This window comes from Zerene cesonia, unplaced genomic scaffold (genome assembly GCF_012273895.1).
Source record: "Zerene cesonia ecotype Mississippi unplaced genomic scaffold, Zerene_cesonia_1.1 Zces_u007, whole genome shotgun sequence".
NCBI classification, from domain to species: domain Eukaryota; kingdom Metazoa; phylum Arthropoda; class Insecta; order Lepidoptera; family Pieridae; genus Zerene; species Zerene cesonia.
Genome location: NW_024045137.1, coordinates 593,405 through 603,074, shown reverse-complemented (window position 1 = coordinate 603,074; position 9,670 = coordinate 593,405). Strand labels below are relative to the sequence as shown.

The 9,670-nt window shown below is 35.2% G+C and overlaps 1 protein-coding gene across 1 annotated transcript; it reads left to right on the top strand.

The window, feature by feature from the left end:
- The first annotated feature begins 332 nt into the window (after positions 1-332).
- Positions 333-6,091, top strand: LOC119839057 (zinc finger protein 25-like). The gene is made up of 5 exons (XM_038365231.1): positions 333-653; positions 1,837-1,978; positions 2,644-2,775; positions 3,289-3,540; positions 4,450-6,091. The coding sequence occupies exons 1-5, from the start codon at positions 498-500 to the stop codon at positions 5,553-5,555; spliced, it is 1,788 nt and encodes a 595-aa protein (XP_038221159.1). The 5' UTR covers positions 333-497; the 3' UTR covers positions 5,556-6,091.
- Positions 6,092-9,670: the final 3,579 nt, after the last annotated feature.

Genomic DNA, 9,670 nt, shown 5'->3' with positions numbered 1-9,670 from the left:
TGAAACATTTTTAATAAATCATGTACATCATGTCAAACACAGACATTTATTACTATGTCAATGTGAAATGTCAGTAGATGTGTACCACAGATAAGTTCTAATTACTCTGTGTACAGCACATGTACTTAACGCCGCGAAAGAAGTCCACGCTGATCACACTGTTCTTAATTGAGGTCTGATTCACATAGTTGATATTATATGAGTGTTTTAGAACTAACGGATTAGATACTTGGGCCTCGAAGGCCATAGGATTTTTGACAACATAAACGTTTGTTTTTACTATATTATCTGTTGATTTAAGCCCTATTGATAAAATATTAGCTTATCTATGACCCATCCGTCAAGTGAAGCGAGCTTTGTTTATGGGAGTCGGAGAATCAGACGAAATATTTTTAAAAGCTTTTTTCGCGTAATACTATAAAAGCAATAATATTCATCTAAGAAATAATGTTCAGTTGAAGCTTGCACAGTTGTTTAGATAAGTAAGTGTGTTCATTATGGCGCTAATAAAAAGTAACGGCCCCTTAATTGACCCAGCGCTCTGTCGGTGTTGTAGGGCTATAAAAAAATGTAGAATTCTAACAGCTGAATATACTTGGATGGAAAAGAAAGAAGTTTACGCAGACATGGTAATGGATTGCTTCGGTATCTTAGTAAGTATCTAAAATAGAAGTTTATGTAGCTATTGTTATCACTTTCATTTAAAATCAATTTGTTTACGATTTTTATCTGTACTTTACGAAGTTTGTTATTATTTACTTTTTTTTATTTTTTAAGTTGTGTATAGAGTAATTAACGTTACTTACAATTAATAATATGCGTTATTAATACAGAAGTAACAAGATGGTTTTTTTATTTTTGAAAATATATTGAATGGAAATTTATTGAATGCAACTTATGTAGACATAACAATTCTAATGAAATAAAAATTGTTTTAAGTAAAAATGTGCTGCCTAGAACTACACTGAACTTCACCAATAGTATGTAAAATAGTATAAAAATGTTGTGTTGTAAAAATTGTGGTTTTAATGAAATCTCAACTCTTTTTTTAAATCAATAATGGAAGTTGCTGGCTGTTAATTATAAGACCCATTACTTTTTAATTTAGCTTCAAAATTAAAAAAGATCACATTAGAAAAGATCCAAATTTAAATTATAAAAGCACATCTGTATGTATTCCAATCAAATATATGGAATTTATATTGAAACTCTTGGGTTTTATCATGAGTGTGATTTTGAGTTTTTATAAGAATTGAGAAAGTATTCATTTCTGTTTTGATGCAACCTGGGAAGATGCAACGAAAATTTCTGTAGGGTTTCTAATCATCACAGGGAAGTGTGTGTCCCTGTAGCGAGAATAAATGTTAGAATAGTGTTTGTTTGTATGTAGAATAATAACAGAAAGATTTTTTTACACAAAATAGATAGTCAGCATCATCAGCATCAGACCACATCCTGTGCTCACGTATGTCTCCAATAGACGTCCAATTTTTATTACATCTTGCTACAAAGTAATAGATTCAATTAGTATGAAAAAAAAAACACTTTGTTGTGGATGTAAGAAATGCACCAAGCTTTTTTCTTATGAATGCGGACTGTAAATTATTACATTATATGATACTTTAGGCTTGCTTTCCGAATCGAAATCATTTGTTTGTCTTTCTCCCTGTTACAACAGAACAGCTATCCTACAATCCTACTTCCTACTAATATTATAAATGCGAAAATTTGTAAGGATGTGTGTGAGTTTGTTGCTCTTTCATGCAGAAACTTCTGAACCAAAACTGTAAATAATCGGATAGGATATATGGTGAAGAGTAACACTTCCACTTGCAGCTGTCCCACGTGGACGGTGATGAGAAAGACTCCGGCGTGTGCGCGACGTGCGTGGTGCGGTTGCGCGACGCGTGCGCGTTCCGACAGCAGGTGCTGCAGTGCGAGGAGCTGTTCCTTAGCGCGAAACTCGAGGACAAGGAAGGTATAAATTTCTTTAGGACTGGTCGATCCTGCGCAGAAGTTAAATCCAACATCCTATCCAAGTAATGTTATAAATGCGAAAATTTTGTAAACCGATTGCGATTAAATTTGCTACATAGATAGCTGCACAACTGGAATAACATATAGGCAACTTTTTATCCCGATATTCCTACGGGATACGGACTTATGCGGGTGAAATCGCGGGGCGCAGCTAGTATAAGATATTTAAGCGTAATATCCATGCGCACGTATCCCCGCCACGCTTTACACAGCGCTACAGTTTCGTGAATTCTCGTGCTAGTGGGTTATGGGACAGATGATATACATCTGTTTCGCTGATCGATTTTCTTTATGGACAAGTGGGTGATCAACCTTGTGTGTCCTGCCAGACATAGACACTTTTTTTTGAGCTTCTCCACCTGTCGATGGATCCACCCAGGATCCCTCGGTTCTACGCTCACGCGTTAACCACTGTGTCAAGGAGGGGTCTTTCTATACTAATGTTCTAATGTTTGTCTGGTTGAGCGCCACAATCTCAAGAATCATCGTTTCGAATTGAAAAAATATCGCACTCATAATTGTTAGTTAAAGTACGCCCATGTTCCTGCATTTGGAACAGATATGGTCCGATTGACTAAACTCCCATTATGACAATTTCCTTCTTAGAATTGAAGAAGACAGATGATGCTGTCGAGTTTGAACTAAAAACGGAACCAAAGGATGACTGCAGCGAGCACAACTCCGACGCTGGACAGGACTTAATGCAGTTACCGCAGTTGCCAACGGATTTACCAGATGGTGAGTGGGGGAAGTTTATGGGACATAGTAGTTTAATTGGTTATACAGGGTGTTCGAAACTTTGAAGGTTATTCCATCATTTCAATATGTTCCGATATTCTTGGTTAGATTAGTTTTAGAGCAAATAAATGACTTATCAGTCTGAATACTTCTGATAATTCCCGATTAAATGCTCCGGGATTCTTCCCAAGGGAGCATTTAGCAGGAGGGGTATAAAAAGTATCCTATCACCCAAGTAGCTCATGCTCTGTCTGTATACCAAATTTCATTAAAATCCATTGCGCAGTTTCAACGTTATTGACGGACAAACATTCAAACGATCATACTTTCACATTTATAATAGTAGTGATTTTTTTTCTTAATCTTCTTGCTTCTAGTGAGATAAGGTCCCCCATAGTGAGTACAATAAAATTTTTACACACCCCCCTCCCCCCCTCTAATACTTCACCAAATTAATGGATACCCGGTGGTGTTATAAATAAAAAGTTTTCAAAATTAACATCCACATTGCAGAAGTGAAACCGCCAAAGAAAGAGGACGACGATAAAACTAAATCGGACACTATCAACGATGCAGCGAAGGTTAACGATTCGCTAGACGACGACTATAACGACGCTGATTACAAGGATGACGCGCATTTCACCGATTCGTCGTCGAATTCCGACAAGCCCATCAAGCGGCCGAAGAAGTTGGGACGGAAGGCGAAGACCAGTAAGAGCGGGGCGAAGAAGAAAGTGCAGAAGAAAATGAAAGTTAAGAAGAAAGGTGGGTAGGAAGTTGTAGGAAGTTGTAGATTCTAAAAAATATTACTAGACAATAGAGATAGAATATAATTAAAATTTATACATTAACTAACTGTTGCCCGCAGCTTCGCCCGCGTGGCGTAAATAAATTTACATGGTACATACTTTTATCCCCTATTTTATCCCCTTGGGGGTAGAATTTATCAAAAGCCTTTAGCGGATGACTACGTCATAACATCTATCTGTATGCCAAATTTCAGCCCGATCCGTCCTGTGGTTTGGGCTGTGCGTTGATAGATCATTATGTCAGTCATCAGTCACTTTTGAGTTATACATATTTAGATTTATAAAAAATTTACTGATCGCCCCGGCTTCGCTCGTGGTACATATATAGCCGATGTCACTCTGTGAATTTGCAGCATTCTATGAATGATGGAAGAACTTTAAAATTGACCCCATGCTTTTTGCATGAGAACGTTACAAACTTACAAAAATTCAGAAATTTCTGTTTTTTGAAATGAGTATAGATAAAGAAAAATAAAAAAAGTTGATGAAATTTATAAGAATTTAGCGTTCAAAAAATGATCCCATATAAATAAGATGTTTCACCGTGGTAAAATGGTGCCTATGTCACTTTAGTCTTCCTAACTATATCCATATACAAAAATGATACCATAATTTTTTTTCGTTGTGACATAAAAGAGAGACAAACATACACACTTGGGCATTTACAATATTACTAAGAATCAGAAATGTTTTTAGGAAAATTAGTTTGCTTGTTTGGGATTTTGCTTGTTACCCACAAAATAGCAGGCCGATTTAAATGAAATTTTATCAATACATACAGTGCTTCTTTGAGCCCGTGAAAGAAAATATTTTATAGACAAAGACTTCAGAGATAATTCCAACTTTATATAAATTCTATCCGCAGAATCAAAGAAGATGGAACTGAAGAAACCGCCAGTAGAGAAGAAGAACACACACGACAGAGATCTTGACTGCATGTCCGAGGAGAATCTGCTGACAATCATACAGTATTCCTACGTCTGCCCCTTCAAGAACAGACGGAACAACTACTATTGCTTCTACTGCAAGGACTACTACCCGAAACCAGAAGATCTGAGGGACCACACGGTGTCCCACGACACGAAACCCTTCCAACTGTTAATGGGCTACAAGAAAATGCCGAAAATTGACATCACAAGGATCGACTGCCGGCTCTGTACCGCAAAAATCAACGATCTGGAGACGTTCAAGCGCCACATCGACCAGGACCACGGGAAGAAGATCTACTTCGAGGCGCCGGACAAAATGCTACTGTACAGGCTGACCTGGAACGACCTGGTGTGCGTTATGTGCAGCGACGTGTTCGAGGACTTCAACACCCTGAACACCCACATGGTGGAGCACTTCAGCAACTTTACGTGCGACATTTGCGGCATGTGCTTCCTGGAGAAGGCCCGGCTGGACGCCCACCTGAAGCGGCACAAGGACGACGAGCGGCACACGTGCGAGGTGTGCGGCAAAGTGTTCAAGTCCAACCACTACAAGGACATGCACGTGGACATAGTGCACAAGAAGATAGCGATTATACGCTGTCCGCGCTGCGACGAGTGCTTCATGTCGTACGCGCTGAAGAACAAGCACTTGACGGAGGCGCACGGCCAGAAGCGGACGTACCCGTGCAACCTGTGCGACAAAGTGTACAACAGGCAGAAGACGCTGACGGAGCACCAGAGGCGGAACCACCAGAAGGTGCTGAAGCACCAGTGCGAGTACTGCGACCAGCGGTTCTACCTGCCGTCCAGGTTAAAGGAGCACATGGCGACGCACACCGGCGAAAGGAATTTCCGATGCGAATACTGCGATAAGAGCTACCCGAGGCTGAAGAGCTTACAGTACCACATAAGGACGCATACGAATGACAGGCGATACAGGTGCCACATATGCGGGCAGGCGTTCATACAGAATGCGAGTCTGAAGTCGCATATAAAGAGCCACCATCCGGAGTGTGATATAGAAGGTTGTTATTTTTGAGGGATAATTCAGTGGAGTGCTTCTTGAAGTTGGTGGAGCTGGGGTGTTGAGTGATTTGGGGAAATTTTGTCTAGGAATATATATAAGGCAAGTGAAGTGTTCAAGTTGGGTGCATTGAAATTATTACATTTATCAAAGTGCATACAGACCGGGATTTAATGTCTCATTTCGCATAATGAACGAACATATTTAAATTGTGTTACACAGTTTTACTAGGTATTATTACAAGAGGCTAAACTGCTATCCTTGTCAATATCCTAAATGTAAGCGTGCTTTAATTCATGATCAAATTAAGTGTAACATTTTATAAAACGGATGCAGAAACAAAAATCACTGGCCAGTTTAGTGGACAATGATTTTAAATCGATCATTCTGAAGATCCAGATGTGTCAATCAATTTAAATGCATATGTGGCAACCCTGTTGTGTTCCAATTAGGTGCATATCGCAAATCTCCTATATTTAGAAATTAAAGACATTTTAACGGATTTTAAACGCGATTTATTCATTGTATTATTAACCCGACGTTTCGTTTGTCTTCCCGTGACCACGATCGCTGTAAAGTGTTCGAAAAAGTCTTTAATTTCTAAATATATAATACTCGCGTAAAATCAAATACTAAATCTCCTATATTTTAAAATTAGGGTAATTTATAAACATAGGAGACATAGCGTTTTTTATTAATTACTTTCTCTTTAAGATTTGACTGGCTGAAAACAAAGCTACTGCTTTTTTCGAATTGGAAGTTTTTAAATAAATAGACAACAGAACTACCAAATTCAGCCGTATTATAAGGCATTAAAGTTAAAATTCCAAATAGATAAAACACTAAACGTTAGTGACTAAGGCAAAGGGTATTTTTGGTCAAGATTGTCCACTTCTTTACTGGACCACTTAAAGCTTACTGTTAGTTTAAATCTACATAATAATGAGACATCATGATACAACAGATAACATCTTATTTCTGCCTACTGCTGGCCTCCATTGAGGGTTCAGGACTTAGTCCACCACGCTGGCCAAGTGACACGAAGATTTCAGTACCATGGAACCGCCTGTTTTAATTATTTCAATTAGTATTGGCAACATTGCCGCAATGAAATTAATCACAATTATAGCATAATTTTATAGTTGTTATTTTTGCAAGTATTTTTTTATTTATTATTTTATACTGTTTAGTGCTATTTTTATACAACATACTAATATTTAATATTTAATTTACAATTGTATATTTTTATGATAATGATAAAATGTTCAATTTTTTTCATTTAAACATCATTTCGATAGAATTACAATTAATCATCTTATAGTTCGTTTTATAATTCGCAAAAAAAATCTGATTTTTTTCTTAAATAAATGTTTAATAACTAACCTGAAAAGAAGGATATTGATCAATAAACGAATACTTCTAGTCTATATGTTACATTTAAAACCTATTTTCCGTTACAAAGCGCATTCCCTTAAACGCGGTAAAAATAAAATTATTTGAGGTTTTATTTTAGTCCTAAAATGGCCTAAAAATGGTCTAAAGTCGATTTCCGCGATTCAGAAACAAACCAACACATTCGTCGCTTCGCTCCTAGATTATTATTTTATACTGAAGACCGTTTAAAAATATAATAAAAACTAAATAATAGTGAAAAATTTGTATTGTTCAGAAAATATAGACTATTCTAGTTATAAACGCGTTTTCCCTAGTTAAAACTAGTTGCAACAGGATTTTGTTTCAACTATTTCTAAACTGCGTTGTAATGAAAAAGGGTTTTAACGGTAACATACATACTATGTACTTTCGAAACAAAATATAAGCCAACTGCTTGCTAAAATATTTCAAAATAGAGTAAAAATAAACTTATATACACACCAACATACATATTGATTATATATTCAAAATGGGAAAACGAAATGGCATGTTCGAAAAGTATAGATTATCTGTGGAATGGATTTTTTATTTGAGTATGGAGCATCCGATCCGTCTATTATAATGGCTTCCACACTGCTATATATAAATTAATTTTGTACAATATAATTATAGTAATGTAGTACAATTTTAAGCAATATGTGTAGATAGTGCAAATGTTAAATTGACATCACATTGTAAAGTTCCCGCCAAAACTTATGTCATTTTATTTTTTTTTATTTTAAAGTTTGTACCTATGTTAAAGAATCTCAATATTGTATTCACTGTAAAAGCTAAGATATTTATTGTTTAGCTTATAAGCAGGAAACAATGCAAATATTAATAATCTGTATTTCACGTGCTGTATTTAAACGTGGAATTGTTTGCAAATCGTAAAATTCTATGAATTTGCTTTATTCTATATTGTAATAATAATTTAATTTAAATCTAGTTTTGTAATGCAGCTAGCTGTAAAATAAGCATTTAATTTATGAAAATCTAATATAAAATATTCTTAAAGTTACCTGGTTTTATTTTCGTTTTTAATTCATACGTTTGTTTGTAACAATATTACAATCTCATAAAAACCTATTTAGAAACCTCTATTTTTAAAGACCTATTCAATGACACCTACCTATTCAATATTATAATACCTATTCACGAGTTTTTATTTCTATCAGTGTTTGTATTTTCTTCAATTTAAAGTACCTAGCCTAAATTGAACCTTATGTATATATCCCCATATAAAATTTTGTTAAACAAACGAATATAAATAAATAAGTGACCCCTGCTTTGGGGTCTTTAACATATATTACACAGCACAATATTCTTTAAAAATAATGTACAAAAATGCATAAACAAATAAATGAAGGCCAGCATATAGGTATGATAGTTTTCACCTACGAAATAGCGCTCTGCGGTACTCGAATGGCATATTACATTCACAGTACAGGTATACCTTCTTATTCAATTTCTTCGCAATGCTGACATTAGCGCAAAGAATTAAGTCGTCCTCATATCGAGAGTGCAGAAATAGTGTACAGTAGACATACAGTGTCTTTTCAAACCCCATTGAGCAATTAAAGACTGAAGGATATATTTTATCGGATATTAAGCGCAATTATTTAATGATATTATTTAACTTACGTATTTTTAACTCCTAATTTATAATATTCGAGTAAAATCAAACAAAAAAATACTTCCCCCATTTAGTCAGCGTAATAGCATAATCTCAAACTAGCTGTGACCGCGGTTGAAACCGCGTAAGTCCGTATCCCGTAGGAATATCGGTATAAAAAGTGCCTATGTGTTATTTCACTTGTCCAGCTATCTACGAAGCAAATTTCATTGTAATCGGTTCAGTAGTTTTTGCGTGAAAGAGTAACAGACGCACACATACATACGCATCCAACTTTCACATTTATAGTATTATTATTCGCCAATAGATGTCAGGAAGAGTCATAATAAATTGTGACTACTTAAACGCCTCCTATTTCGAATCCCGAAACCCCCTATATACTAAATTTCATGAAAATCGTTGGAGCCGATTCCGAGATTCCAATTATATATATATACAAGAATTGCTCGTTTAAAGATATAAGATTAGAGACCTGTCCCTGCAGTGGGGCCAAATATAGCCTTATGTATAAACAATGAATTATACCAATGAAACACCAAATATTATAAGCAACAACTTACTTAAATGAATACGTTATTTACTTTCATATTAAAAACAATAAAATAAATATTTAAGAAACAATAACAAATCATTTATTATTCATCACGAATACTTTGCACGAATATATAGAATGAAATACTCCACTTTACGGGAATATACCCTTTATAATGTAGATAGAAATATCTACTCGAAGAAAACATTTCATTATTTTTCAGAAAAAAGAAGTCTACATTCATAGATTCCTATAGGTATTGCTGTTTACAATTGATTATCATTTTAAAAACATAATTTACATCCAGGTATTACATATAGTTTTTTCTTGTATCTCTTTATTAATGCAAACAACGCATAGATAACAAAACACTTAAAAATGATTATCCATTTTATCATCAAGAAGGCATTTGTCTATGGCACAATAGTTATAACAAGTGTTCTTATATCAATTGAATTCAATTTCCGAAGCAACACACATTCATAAAAGAATTATTGCCCATGAATTAAAAAAATTAAAAAAAATTAAAGAACATGGCAACACTTCATT